The sequence below is a fragment of the Zonotrichia albicollis genome, chromosome 25 (genome assembly GCF_047830755.1).
Source record: "Zonotrichia albicollis isolate bZonAlb1 chromosome 25, bZonAlb1.hap1, whole genome shotgun sequence".
Classification (NCBI taxonomy): domain Eukaryota; kingdom Metazoa; phylum Chordata; class Aves; order Passeriformes; family Passerellidae; genus Zonotrichia; species Zonotrichia albicollis.
Window position 1 is genome coordinate 7,055,437 of NC_133843.1, and position 15,113 is coordinate 7,070,549.

At 50.4% G+C, this 15,113-nt stretch overlaps 2 protein-coding genes across 4 annotated transcripts in view; both read right to left on the minus strand.

Annotated features, from left to right (window-relative positions):
- CAPZB (capping actin protein of muscle Z-line subunit beta) overlaps positions 1–15,113 on the minus strand; it is a 77,746-nt gene that overhangs the window by 61,212 nt on the left and 1,421 nt on the right. The window contains exon 1 of one of the 3 annotated variants that reach the window (XM_074558746.1): positions 5,594–5,745. The exons of 1 other annotated variant lie outside the window; for it this stretch is intronic. In XM_074558746.1, coding sequence (XP_074414847.1) covers positions 5,594–5,596 — 3 coding nt within the window. In that variant the 5' untranslated portion in view covers positions 5,597–5,745. Of the gene's footprint in view, positions 1–5,593; positions 5,746–15,113 lie in introns of those variants that run through there. One more of the 3 variants, XM_074558747.1, reaches the window with a different exon arrangement.
- Positions 1–15,113, minus strand: part of LOC102072273 (ATP-dependent RNA helicase DDX19B) — a 211,082-nt gene that overhangs the window by 43,590 nt on the left and 152,379 nt on the right. The window lies entirely within an intron of this gene.

The window sequence follows — 15,113 nt, forward strand, 5'->3', positions numbered from 1 at the left end:
GGCCAGGAAAGGGCAGGACAGTCCCCTCCAGAGGCAGGGAAGGACAGGACAGCCCCCTCCAGATCACAGAATGACAGTCCAGTCCCTTTCAGAGCCAGGGAAGGACAGAGCCCCTTCATGGCCAGGGAGGACAGTCCAGTCCCCTCCAGAGCCAGGGAAGGACAGTCCTGTCCCCTTCATGGCCAGGGAAGGACAGTCCTGTCCCCTCCAGAGCCAGGGAAGGACAGTCCTGTCCCCTTCATGGCCAGGGAGGCTCTGCAGCAGAGCCGCAACCCCTGCCCCTCCTGTCCCCAGGGGTTAAACCCAGAGCCAGGGCTCCCAAAGCAACCCTGCACTGGAATAATGCAGCTCCACTGATGAAATAGGAACTTAGTGAGGTTTAATCTGCACAGAGCAGGAATAAAGAAGGCAACTTCTGAGCAGGGCAGCCAGATAAGTCAAGTGCCTGCAAATCCATTTCCTAATTCTTCAGGCCAGCTTGGAAGGTGTGGCACAAAGAGCAGGAGCTCAAAGCAAGCTGCACATTTCCTTCTAAAGCCTCAGAGAGGGAGGGAGGGCAAAACAGCAGCACCAAAGAATACAAGGAAATTAATCTGGTGCTGGGTGCCAAGGCTCAGACCACCACTCCAGGAAACAGCACCAGGTGGTACCTAATGCAACTAAAGTCATTCTAAATAGAAGATAATTTTGGGCACAAAACAACAGAATAGAGCCTCACTCAAAACTTCACTGCATCAAAAACACAAGAGAAGGACAGGGTTCCCCTGCATCTGCCATTTCAGGGGAGAATTACAATGATTTAGCTGAGAAACAAGCCAAGCTCCTTCCTCAAACGATAACCCCTCTCAGATAACCACCAGAGCTTTAAAACTTCCTCAATACCACATTTCCCCTCGTGCTCACCAAGGAAGTCTCAAATGTCTCATCCAGCACACAGGCAAGAACTGCAACTCCCCAGCACAGCCTGTCTGCAACATCTGCTCCCATCCTGCCTTAGGACAAGGGACTAAAAAGGGAATTTTGGCCCCTGGATCAGGTCCAGGACCCCTGAATTATTCAGCTCAAGTCACAAGAGCTTCTCACCCTCCCAGTGCTTCACTCACACCTTCACCAGGTTCCCACTACAGCACTTGGTCACTGCTCAGAGGAACCCCTCAGTCACAGACTATTGAATATTTAAGAAGCCATCACACCAAAGATGAAGAAAAGCATCAGTTTGTACTCCACTCTGAAGTGGCCCCACCCCCACTGCACTGGCCTGAGCTCCTGATCTTCAACTTAGAGAAGCTTTTCAATTATCACAACCTATCAGCAAACATAATTTGGGCTAAAGCCCAACCAGAAAGAGCAGGAAGCCTGGGAAAAGCTTGTGTTGGTCAGATATATTAATTACTCCTTCAGGGATGAAGCCTCAGCTGCAAAGAAATTCAAATTTGAAATCCCATGTTTTTAAGTGAGGTTTTTTTGCCCTTATTCCTGGAAATGGCAAAGGCTCAGGAAGAACTGAAGCATCCACAAGCTTTGGGCCTTTCTCCTTGCATTAAGGAGAGACACAAAGATTTGTTTGCTTGAGGCTTTTGAAATTCTTCAGGACTCCCAGCATGCATCAGTGGGAAAGCAGGAAATTTTATCATGCACTTTAAAAATCAGTTTATGAATCACTTTAGAAAGTGATTGACTAAAACATATTGATAAAAACAGAAGATCAGCATCTCCTTTGAGCATCTTCTACTTGTGCAATCACCTCCTTCACCTGGAAAGAAAGGTTATTAAAGCACATTGGATGAGAGCAGGGTAAAATAGGGCTGAGCACGGACAGGGCTCTGAGCAGCCTGGACCAGATGGCCCTTAAAGGTCCTTCCAACCCAAACTATCCTGGGATTCCACAGCCCTAAACCAGGCACAGGCACCTCTCAGAACCTCACATTCCTCCAGTAAAGCTGCTCCCTTCAGCAGGCACTGAGAAGAGATTTATTTTACCTTGACAGGGGTCTGTCAGGGTGTGAACCAGCTCAAATTGCAGCAAAACATTTCTCTACAAGTTCACTTTGCAGGGTAAGGAGCTGCTTGGATTTGACCAAACACCCCCACAAAGGGCAGGCACAAGGACAAACAGGGGCACAGGATACTGCTGCAAAGTATCCTGAGCCTAAATTTGAATTTTAAGGCTTTGGGGTGACCTGATTGGGGGTTTCCAGTGCCTGAAGGAGCTGTGAGAAGGATGGTGACAGACTATGGACAAGGACAGGACACAGGGAATGGCTTCCACTGCCAGAGGGCAGGGATGGGTGGGAAGGAAGGAAGGAATTGTTCCTTGTGAGGGTGGGCAGGCCCTGGCACAGGTGCCCAGAGCAGCCCCTGGACCCCTGGCAGTGCCCAAGGTCCAAGTCCAGGTGGGACAGGGCCTGGAGCAGCCTGGGACAGTGGAAGGGATGGAACTGGGATGGGCTTCAAGGTCCCTCCCACATCAAACCATTCCACATTCTCTGATGCCCCAATGGCAAACTGGAGCAGCAGAGAGCACTGGGCAGTGCTGGATGATGATGATGATGAGCACCCCAGCCATCCTTCACCAGGGAAGGCAGGGATGGATGGAAAGCAAAGCTGACAGCTGTGGAAGCAGAAATTGAGAAGGGCAGCATTGTCACTTTTCCAAAGAAAGTAATTTCTCAACTCAACTCCACTAACAAGGACTAAAAATAGTCCCCCAAAAGAGCTGAGCTGCACTTTCATTTTGTTTCACTCCCAGATGTGAACTTGTCTCATATCAGCATGTATATTTACCATATGAGGAAATCCTGTTTGAACAACTCCAGCTGCTGACTGCTTCCCCTGCCCAGCAAAGCACAGCTGAAGCACCACTGCAAGGGCAGCATTCCCCCTCCCAGAGATGCCCTCTGACTTGATTATTTTGGGTATTTGCAGTTTAAGATAACACTGAGCTAAGCTCACAACTTGGCTGCCTGATCCAACACAGACTCTACAAAAGAGCTGAAGTTGGTGTTTCTCAAAGGCACGAGGTGCACAGGACTTGCTGTGGGTACTGAACACATCCCCACACCCCCCCAGCACATGGTGGAGGTCCAAAAAAGACATGACCAGGTCACAGATGGGCTCTGATTCCAGACAAACAACTCCTGTCCTGAAAATGTGAGTGACCCTGAGCAGCACAGGAGGTTTGTGTTGGTGTCACTGTCACATCACACAGCCTGGGCTGGGCTTCACTGCTCCGTATCTGCCTCACAAATCCTACATGGATGATGCCCACCCAGCACTGCACTAGACAGCCTGAATTTATGGATGATTAAATCATAAATTTTGCTAAAATTGTCCTCCTTTTCTCCAAGAGTTGCATAGCAGAAGAAATCCTTGCTAACATGATCAGGCCAGTTTACATAACCTGGAAATGAAGGGTTTTATTTTTACAAAGAGTAACTGGATCCCATCCATTCATAACCCACAATTCCAGAAATCTCAGCAGATCCACTCTCCCAAGTGCTGCTTTGTCCTGAACAGTGCATTCCATTTATTTTTAGCACAGGAGACACCATCCATCCATCCATGCATCCATCCAGGCAGTTTCCAAGCTCCATGTGCTGCCCTGCCCTGTTTCCCTGAGCACCTGACTGAAATGTGGGCACAGCTCTGAGCTCTCCAAGGAGACAGAGGCTCCCAGCTCTGCTCTACACAGATGTTGGTAACCCTGAGGTACCAGGCAGGTGTTTCACCCAATATCCTGCACCACACCACCTGCTCTCTGCAGTGGAAGGGCCATTCCATCCTCTCAATGCTCCACTCCTGCTCTCAGACCACCAAAAGCAAAGCTCCTGGAAGAACCCCAAACACTGGGTTTGCACATGAGCTGAAACCGAAAGCTGCAGGTTCATCCCTGGAGTCCACTCAACATTGGAAACCACCACAAGAGTGCTGGAAGTTCTGATCCAATTTCTCCTATGCCCAGTGGTCTCCACAATTAAATAGGAAAAACCCAGAAGGCAGCAAAACCTGATGACACTCAGGAAATTTCCACAGGATTTGTGCTGTACCTCCTCCAAACAACTGGCACAGTTACATTTAAACCCTGACTGGATGTTTTTATATCCCCTTCAAAGTTGGTACCACTGTTGTTACTTTCCAGGAAGCCTCCTTGCTTTCTTTGAGCTCTTTTCCTGTGACAATTTTTGCAGTGGCATAACTTAGGAGAGTTTGCTGGAATCCCAGTTTGAGATTCCAAGGCAGGTCCTGCACACACAGAGGTCAGTGGGTTAAAATCAGGCCCACAGCTGGAATGAAATGCTCTGTGCTGCCAGGACTCAGGTGCAGCACCTGCTCCTGTCTGAACCAACACGGAACAGAACTTTGATCATAACTGTTCTTCACCTTTCACCTGACATTCAAATCTTTATCCTGCATGACACAGCTGGCTCCAGCTCCAGAGAAAGAACATAAGGCATTGCCTCTGGAATTCCTATGGATGAAGGCAAGAAGTAAAGGATTACACTGGTGTGGTTAAACTGCTGTAGAGCCAGGCTCTGGGTTGTTCCTTTGTGAGCTAAACACATTTGAACATTGCTGAATTGTCCTGCTGGAAACCCTGACTCACAAATCCCCATGAGCATGAAGTGATGTGATTCCCTCCAAGTGCCTGAGGAGGCTCGGGAACAGCCCCTGAGCACCAGGCAGGGAGCAGAGCAGGGCCCGGGCAGCGGCTGCAGGCTGCTCCCTCTGCACAGCACCAAAGGGGAATCGAGAGGGATCGTGCCCCGGGCTAATCCACTCAGGAAACACCGCGGGACAGATCAGTGCACACGGCTGAGCAAACCGGGGCTTCTCCGGGGCAAGGGAAAGCTCGCAGCCCGGTGGAGGAGCAGCACCCAGGGCTGCAGCCCCTCTGCGAGCCCGGCACACGCAGGGCAGGGGCAGCTCCGGGCGGGGGACACAGCCCGGGCTCGGGAGCCACGGCCACGGGCCGGGGACACAGCCTGGGCTCGGCCACGGGAACCACGGGCCCGGAGGGGAACACAGCTCGGCTTTGGGCGCGGGAGCCACGGCCCCGGCCCGGGACACAGCTCGGCCACGGACACGGGAACCACGGCCCCGCCGGGGGACACAGTCTGGGATCGGCCACGGGAACCACGGCCACGGGCTCGGGAGCCACAGCCCTGCTGTGGGCAGGGGAGCCACGGCCACGGCCCAGCGCCCCGGGCGGCACCGTTCTCCACCTAAGCGGAAGCACTGCCCGTGTCATTCCACATCCCTCCCCCTGGAAGCACCGCCCGGTACCGGCACCGGAGGGCTGGCAGTGACCGGGTAGCGCAGCCCCAGGCGAGCCCCCCGCCCCCGGGCCCTGCGGAGCGCCGGGCAGAGCCTCCTCCAGCCCCAGCCCCCCCCGGCAGCGCCCTCAGGCCGGGTCAGCCCTCCCTGCGTCCCGGTGGCACCGCTCGGGCCGTCCCTCCCTCCGTCCCCGCCGCCCGGAGGAGGCCGGGCGAGGCCCCCCGGTGCGAGGGGGCGGTGTGGGCGCGGGGCCCGGCGCGGGGGGCGGTGCGGAAGAGCGGGGGCCGCGGGCGGGGGCGCGGGGCCGGCCCGCTCTCACCATGTCGGCTGGGCGGGTGCGCGGGGCGGTAGAACGGCGGCGCCTCCCGGTCCGTCCCTGTCGCTTCGACGCCGCGGCCCGTCCGCTTCCGCCGCCGCCCGGCAGTGAACATCCGGGTCAGCGCGGCCGGCCCCGCCCCCACGCCGCTCCCCGCCAATCAGCGCGCGGCTCGCCGGCCATCGCCAAGTATGGATGCGCGGCGGCGGGGCGGGGGGCGGGGCGGAGCGAACCACGCCACCGGCGCGGGGGGGACGCGGCGCACGGCGGCACCAACTGCGGCGCGGGGGTGAGCGCGGCGGCCAATCAGAGCCCGGGGGCTGGCCCGGGGGCGGGGCCTGCGGGGGGCGCGCCTGCAGCTCGGGCCCGGCCCTCAGTCGGTCCCGGAGCCTCTGCGCGGGAACATCGCTCCATTAAACGCACTTGTTGAAGTTTAAACCAAAGGCAGCACGAGGCAGGCGGGCTGCACGGCAAACGCCGCCCAGAAGAGGTAACGAGTAGCATATTCGTAACCCTAAAGCTGCGTTTTACACAGGTAAACTGCACTTTACATGCTTGTAATGCATCTGCCAGGTCTGAAGTGATGTGGAAGAATGAGCAGCCTCCAGCTGCTTAAGGCCAGGGGTAATTATTAATTATTTTAAAAGGAAATGATGAATTATTTTAAAAGAAATTATTAGTTATTTCTAAAAGGATGTGTGTTGGTTGGGAGGTACCTGCTGGAAGGCAGGCAGGTGCTGACACAGGCTGCTGTGCCAGGAATAACGGGATCTCAGATTTGTCAGGGCACAGAGACCTCAGGGGACATCTCATCCAACCCCCACCAAGGCAGAGTCCCCTGGGGGTGACCTGAAGCAGGATCTGCAAAATCAGGGTATATGTACTAGTAAGACATTTCTGTTTTGCTCAGACTGCCCCAAAATAAAGCGTTTTTTCCTATTAATGGAGTGATTCCCGCTACAGTGATTTCAGGTAAGACATCCCAACTGCAGACTCCTGACCTGGCCTCAGTATGGGAATCTCAGAGCTACACCAGACAATGATCCCAGGAAAACATAAAAATCCATTAAGCACCAACAGCTCCTCTGCAGCCTCTTTTGGAACAGGTCAGGCTGGGTTTCACCCCAGTTTTATTGCCAGGACCCCAAAAAAACCCCATTGGGCCTCTGTGCTGTACATGGGCCCTGGGGAGCTAAAAGCCCTTCCCTGGGTTTGATGTCGGAGCTGGGAATGCCAACATGGGGTGGAAAAATGGCTTTTTGTGGATGTCACAGACTGGGGTGTCACACAGGGCTGTCCCTTGGCTGTCACAGACTGGGGTGTCACACAGGGCTGTCCCTTGGGTGTCACAGACTGGGGTGTCACACATTTTGTCCCCTGGTGTCAAACACTGGGGTGTCACACAGGGCTGTCCCCTGGTGTCACACACTGGGGTGTCACACAGGGCTGTCCCTTGGGTGTCACAGACTGGGGTGTCACACAGGGCTCTTCCTGGCTGTCACAGACTGGGCTGTCACACAGCTTGTCCCCTGGTGTCAAACACTGAGGTGTCACACAGGGCTGTCCCTTGGGTGTCACAGACTGGGGTGTCACACAGACCTTGTCCCCTGGTGTCACAGACTGGGGTGTCACAGAGGGCTGTCCCTTGGGTGTCTGGGGTGTCACACAGGGCTTTTCCTGGATATCACAGACTGGGGTGTCACACAGCTTGTCTCCTGGGTGTCACAGACAAAGCAGTCACAAAGGGCTGTCCCTTGGCTGTCACACACTGGGGTGTCACACAGCCTGTCCCCGGGTGTCACAGACTGGGGTGTCACACAGCCTGTCCCCTGGTGTCACACACTGGGGTGTCACACAGCCTGTCCCCTGGTGTCACACAGCCCCGCTCCCAGGGAAGCACACAGATGGCCCCGATCGGGTTACAAAGGCAGAGGCGGGCCTGCAGCACACGGATTTGCACCACAATGGAGCCCGTGCACACAGAACACTCTCAGGGGTGGCAGCAACAAAACGAGCCCGGAAGGGTGGAGAGAAAACAGGAGAACGATGGCAGGAAAAGCAGGAGCTGTATTACTGCACAGAAACACAAAAACACATCAAACTCCATCCAGAGCCAGAACCAAACAGCCCCAAAGGTGGGAAATTATCCTTCCCCATCTGGGAGAGCAGCCCCATGACCTCAGGGGGCTCAACAGAGTCCAAATTCAGCTCTTTGCCACCACTCCTCAGCCTAACCTCCTTCACTCTGCTTTGTCAGATGGAGCAATCCCAAATGGCTCCTGTTTTGCAGTTCCCAGATCCTCCTCCAGCCCTTGCATTCCCTCTGAGCTGCCTCCCAGCAGTAATTCAGAAAAGCAAATCTGGCCTGTTCATTACAGGCCAAATTATTCTTCATTCTTTTTCCAGGGATCCACACATCTAATGCTCCTCAGGGCTGGGAGGCCAGAACTGATCAATTTGGAAATGTCTGTTCTAAAATTCCCTCTTTCTGTCACAAAATTCATGCAAAGTACTCCGTGACAACTCCACTTGTAGCAGCTTTTAGTTTGAACACAAACAGCTCCTAGCTGCTGGCTGGAGCAGCACAGCAATAGCAGAGTTAGGCAGCCCAGTGTATTTCAAACAATTTGAGCTCTAAATGAATGTAGAGGCCAAGAGGATGTTTTTCCTAGTGGAAGAAACACAAGCATCCTGGATTTTGTTCTCCTGCTAATAGGTATAAAGAAGAATAAACAGCTGCTTTTTGTTTTCCCAAAAACATTTGCATTAAGAAGATCTGCAGATTCATTTGGAAATGGATGTCACATCTTTTTTTTCAAATGAGGAGCAGCTGTTTGCTTTGCTTGTTTAGAGCAGGCCAATTTCAGGGATTTTTTTGTTGTTTATTAAGATGTAGGGCCAGCCTGCTGCAGTTTGCTGTGGGAAGTGGATCCCAGCAGGAAGAAGGTCCATGACTGTCACCCCATCCCATTTTCTGTGGGATTTATGGAGGGTTGACAGCAAATTCAGGGATATTCCACAATCCAAGCTGTGAGCTGGGCTCCCTGTGCCTCAAGCATTCCCAGAGCTGGGGATGGATCAGCCACTCCAGCAAAGAGCTCCCAAAGGGCTCTGCAGGCACTGCCCTCTCTGGAAGGAGGGTCCCTAAACAAAGGAAGCAAACAATGATGTCAGATGACATCTTAACGGCCCCACAACATCACATTCATGTGCAATTAATAACCAGGCTTTTGATCCTGCAATCAGCAGCTCTGAAAGCCATGTGCTTTCCCTGTACGTTTGATTACATTCGAGGAAGCAAAAGGATAAACACTTATTAGCATTACAAAGTGCTTTTCACATGCAGCCAGAACTTCCTGAAGCGTTTGTGGTCCAGCACGATGTGGTTTTTATTTTATCCTCCTGCATGTGTGGTGAAATGCTATTTATTTTGTTTATTCCAGCATTTATCCAGGACCAAGGGTGACTGTGAGAACATGCTGAGGAACAGGGTCTGAGAGAAAACCTTCATGCTTCACTGAATAGTCATTTTTTGTCATAAAAAAAGCAACATCTTGACTTTTTTTTCTTTTTTTTTTAGTCAGATTGCCCATTTTCTTTCATGGCACTTGAAAGATATGTAAACTTTTATTAGGAGTTCTCATAAATTGAATTTATTGCTGCAAGAGTCTTCCAGCAATGGTAAAGTTTAGCTTGCTGGGTTTTATTAGTCAGAGTCAGTAAAACAGCAGCATCACTTGGTTTGAGGCTGAAAACCAAGTGTTTCTTGGAAACCAATAGAGGAAAAAGGTACCTCCAACACTACCCAATGTCTTGGAATTCTATGTTCAAGCCACAGATAGTTCTCACTATGGAGATCTCTGTACACAGTGTCAAAATAGCACACAAACAATAAAAAATCCCAAATCCAAAGCAGCTTTGCTGAGCGTGTTCTTGGAATTTAAAGTTTTTAGAGTTCCCCCATTTCCTGCACGAACTGATGAGTAACTCCAAATACCAGGTTGAATGAAAAACAACATCTCACCCATTTGGTGGGAGGTTTGAGGCATTCCCCTCCCTGCACTAAGAATGTTGAACCTGACTTTTTGCCACTCCAGCAGCACCCAAGCAGATCTGCTCCTTTGGTTAATGGAGAGGATAAACCCAGCAGCACCCAAGGTGTCCAAGCACTGCAGGACTGCAGGATTGGCTTAGCTGCAACTCCCAGGACACTGCTCATTCCTCTTCTTGCAGCTGCTCCTTTAACTTTGCATTCCCAGCTCAGAAAAGTTGACAGACACAGGCTTTACCCTGAGCAAAGAGAGGATTGAGGGCATTCCTGTCAAACTTGGTCATTAACTAGCAATAATGTCTGTGGCTTTTCATTAAAAAAGAATCAAGGAGAAGCTGATTAAACACAGCAGAAAGAAACAAAACTTTCCATTCCCTTACTTTTTCCTTGACACGTTGCAGTTCATTTGAAGCCTGCTAATATACCAGCCAAAAGAATTGTAAGGGCCTGCCTGGATTCTTTCTTAATACAATGGTCATGGTTCAGTAGTTAGAATCTGTGTGGAATTAGCCAGAGACATGGAAGAATGGAAAAACATACTGCAAGGCTAAAACCCAGCACTTGTTCATGGGCTGATTCATTTGAAAACCTCATCAATACAGCACAAGGTTTCCCTTTCTACTATTCTAAAAAATGATCAGAAAATAGTACAGAAAATAAAGACATGAAATGTCAGAGCAGTGCTTTTGCCTGGAATTTCAGAGCTGGCAAAAACTCAGGTCAGGGTTTCCATGCAAGTGCTCTCCTGCTGAGCTTTGTGGGGCAAAGCTCATGTTCACAGCAAAAGCAGCCTGGAGCAGAATTAGCACAAGGAGCTGTGCCACATCTTGTCCCATTTCTCCAAGTTCTGCTTCGAGCAGCCACACCTGACAGCTGGAACAGCAGCACACACAGTCCCACAGAGTGGGGTGGGAATGCAGCAGCAGCAGCACAGACCCTGCTCATGGACGTGGTGTGGCCCCAAACAAAGCCTGAGGGTGTGACGGTGTCACAGGGGTCTGAGGATGAGGGGAGAGATGAGGATCTGACTCTGTGCTTCAGAAGGCTTGATTTATTATGATATATATTATATTAAAACTATACTAAAAGAATAGAAGAAAGGATTTCATCAGAAGGCTGGCTAAGAATAGAATAATAAAGAATGATAACAAAAGTTTCTGTCTCAGAGTCTGAGCCAGCTGACTGTGATTGGCCATTAATTAGAAACAACCACATGAGACCAATCCCAGATGCACCTGTTGCATTCCACAGCAGCAGATAATCATTGTTTGCATTTTGTTCCTGAGGCCTCTCAGCTTCTCAATGTTGGGGAAGATGAAACAGGAAATCCTTATTCTGGTAAAAGATTTTGAGAATATAGGAACTATTACCAAGATTGAAATGAAAGCAAGATTTGAGATCCCTGAACAACAAAAAAACAATAGTGTAGCCAGCTGAAGGTGATCCCCTTTTGATGAAACAACACCCTCTGCTTGCAAGCAAGACCAAGGGTCAGAGCAGGCCCTGCTACCTTGGCAGAAGGGCCCAAAGAGGAGTTTTAGGGTTTAAAATGTAACACAGTGTGGCAATGTAGTGATTTTTATAGGCTGTATGGAAATGCTGTAGGATTTGTATCTTGTACTAGATTGGTTAGAGAGAATCAGAATATTCAACACAGAAGATAATTCATTGTATTGTAACAGGATCTTTGCTCCCTTGCCTCTTACCCTGTTTATTCTCTTACCCCTTTTCCTCTCTTGCTGCTCTTTCCCTCTCATCCTCTCTCCCTCTCCTCTCCCAGCCCTGCTCCAGCTGTGTTTGGCAGCTCCCAGCAGGGCCCTGCACTTGGCCCTTTGCAATGAACCCCAAGTTCCTGACCTGGCTGCAGAGATCTCCCATCTCCATCCGTCCCCACCATCCCACCCCCAATGCTCCTGCACTCAGGAGGAAAAGCCCTAAGGGAAGGATTTTCCATAAAGATGCCTGTGACAGGAGGGATGTTGCACTGCAGCACAGGCTGTCCCTGCTGATGCACTCAGCTCAGCCTCAGAGCATTGCTCACCCCACAGCATCCACGTGCTGCCCACAGAAAATCAATAAGGACAGCACAGGAGGCTTAATGGAGTTGCTGGCACCTTTCCCATCCCAGGGCAAAGTCCTGCTCAGGAGGGGTTTCTTTCTCCTCAGACTTTTTTTGTTGCTCAGAGAGCTAAAAGGTTTTCAAAGAGAGAAAGAAGCATCAGTGTCTGTTGGTGAATGTGCCTTATGTTTGGAGGAAAAACCCAACACAGCAGAGTGGAGATTGAGAGCTGGAGGTTCCCACCCAGTCTGAGCTCTGTGTAACACGAAAGAATTGTTCTGGAAGTACAGGAAACAGGGAGTGGGGGCCCACACTGAGCCTGTGTCAACCATTACAAGCAGATAACTCCTACACTGCTGCCTTCCCGTGCAGATCTTGGCAGAAAAATAAATAAAAAATAGATGTGTGGGAGGTGATTCATGTTATTTAAATCTATGGGAGAAGCTGCATGTGTATTCTTTGGAAAAGAGGAGAGCAAGAGTGTGTTGGTATCCAGTGGGGAAATGACACAAGGGATGCTTGAAAAATAGGATAAAAGGTGATATTCTCATGCTGGGGAAGGTTCAAGATTTAAAAGAAACTTGCTGGGAACTTTTGAAACAAAAACTCATCCTGCCCTATGGACAAGCCAGAGGTAAGAGTTGACAGGAAATCTGTTCTGTGGAAAGGGTTTGAATTCCAGCTGTGCAGTTCCAGAGGAGCTCCTCACCTCCAAGGCAGCAATGGAACCACAGAACCCTTCTGGCTGCAAAAGCCCTCCCAGACCATCCAGTCCATGCTGTGACAATCCCCACCTTGTCCCCAGCCCAAAGCACTCAGTGCCACGTCTAGGACACCTCCAGGGATGGGCACTCCAAGCCTCCCTGGGCAGTGCCAAGGCCTGAGCACCCTTTCCATGCAGAAATTCCTCCTGGTGCCCACCCTGAGCTGCCCTGGCCCAGCCTGAGGCCGTTCCCTCTCTCCTGTCCCTGTTCCCTGAGCACAGCCCGACCCCTGGGCTGTCCCCTCCTGTCAGGGGCTGTGCAGAGCCACAAGGGCCCCCTGAGCCTCCTTTGCTCCAGGCTGAGCCCCTGCCCAGCTCCCTCAGCCTCTCCTGGGGCTCCATTCCCTGCCCTGGACACGCTCCAGCCCCTCCAGGTCCTTCCTGTGGTGAGGGCCCAGAACTGGACACAGCACTCCTCTGCATGGATCTTCCACAGGACACCAAGGAAACAGCAATTTGAATAATAATAATGGTGCTAATTCATCTGAGATCCCCAGTGCTGCCTCTGCCTTATCTGATGGCCTTCTGCTGCAAACCCAACCTGTGCCTAACTCCCAGTGAGCCGTTCTTAAGCCAGGTGTTGTTAACTAAGCTGGGGATCCAAGGGCTGAACCTGCTTCAACCAGAAGGTGACTTCCACCAGAGAAATCCAGGGCTCATTTTGAACCTTTCTGGCTTCATTTCCTCCATTTATTCCTACACTTATTTACTGGAAAGAAAGGAGAGGAGAGCACAAGGGAGGGAAGGGATCCTGGGACAGCCCATGCTGGGCTGTAAAATGCAAGGAAGGTTTTTCAAAACCACATGTTCCAAACATCACCTTGGAGTCCCACAATAATAAATACTTGATATTACACTGCAAGGGCCCCACTGCCAAGTAACTATAGCAATGAAAAGAAAAGCCTGGCCTTGGACACATTCCCTCCTGCCTTAATTTGTCCCTGGGGTGGGGAAGGGGTACAGAGAATGTGCTCTAGATCCTTCATGGATAACGTTTTCCAGAGCCCCCTCTGATCACTCTGGGATTTAAAAGCAGCAGAGTGATTTCTCCAAAGGAAGCTGAACATTCAAAACAATGACCCTGAACTATTGCATCCCCTTGGAAAGGTTGAATGCACCAGGTCCTGAGGTGAGGCTGTCAGGATCCACTGAGACCCAGCAACACAAGCCTTTATGAAGTGCCTCCCAATGCAGCTGCTCACCACTTCCTTCAGCCCAAAAATCTGCATTTTCCAGGGACCCAGCAGCCTGAAAATGAGTAAGTGTGAAGTGAGACTACACCGGCCTGCACTGAGCATTTGTTTTTGCCAACACAAGACCACATTTCTGGGCTGGTTTTAAACACTGCCTTCTGGAATTTAATTTTCAGGATGCAAATGAAATAATTATTTTGGAGGCTTCAAGTTATCTTTCCCCTGATGATATTTTCCAGAGCTGTTTGGAAACGGGAGGGTGGAGCTGGCACTGCTGGGGCAGTGGCTTCAGAAAGCACTTCTGGAGCTATTTGGGGAAAAAACTGCTGGATCATGTTGGTATTTTTATAAGGAACTCGATGAGTGGTTCTATTTTGGATACCAGCTATGCAGCAGTGCAGATTGATTTCAGCAAATTGCAGGGGGAGGAAGAGAAAAGGAAGATCCCCTTGCAGAACAAGGGCTGCCCTCTCCAGGGCAACCCCCTGAACCCCCAGGGGCTCACTTAAACAGTGCCTTTAAATAAATTTATAAAAGCCATTTTGGTTTTAGAAGGAAGAGAAAATAATTTACTGGTTAATTGTGATTGTGATATGTGAAGGAATTGAACCAAACCAATGAAAAGTAAAACCTTTCCATCCTAGATCAAAACCAGTTGTACTTTTAAGATAAATTAGACCTATACCAACAATAACTTAATGAAATTTTTGCCAACTTCAAGAATTTTTCACTCCTGTTTGTGGCTTTAGTCAGTAATTGACTTGCAAAAGAACTTCCAGTTTTATGAAGCAGCAGAGCATCCTCCACCTCCATAAAGAAAATTGAACTTGCAGAAATCAAAACAAGCAATCACAGCTAAAAATTGCCTCCCAGTGTGAATGGGGACATCAGCACTCAACAAACACCCTGGGTTTTTTTCACAAGGCTTCTGGAGGAGCCTGCCAGGCAGCCTACACACCATTTGCAACACAAGAATTCACTTTAGGAGGTTTAGAGACTTCCAGAGTTCTTGCTGGCTCCACAAAGCTGTAACAGGATGGGCTGAAGCCCCAGAGGTCAGTGGGAACTCTTCCCACAACTTCCTCCCCCAAAATTAGGAAATATTTAGGTACTTATTAGGAAATATACAGGTATTTATACCTAGAGAGTGAAATTTAAAAATATAAAAATGTACCTAAGGGTGAAATTCTTCCCTGTGAAGGTGCTGAGGCCCTGGCACAGGTGCCCAGAGCAGCTGTGGCTGCCCCTGGATCCCTGGCAGTGCCCAAGGCCAGGCTGGACAGGGTTTGGAACAACCTGGGACAATGGGAGGTGTCCCTGCCATGGCAGGGGGTGGCACTGGATGAACTTTAATATTCTTCCCAACCCAAACCACTCTGCAATTCTGTGATTCTTATTATCAACCTATCATGTGGAATAACTTCTTAAATGGGTCTGAATGATCTTCCTGAAATTAT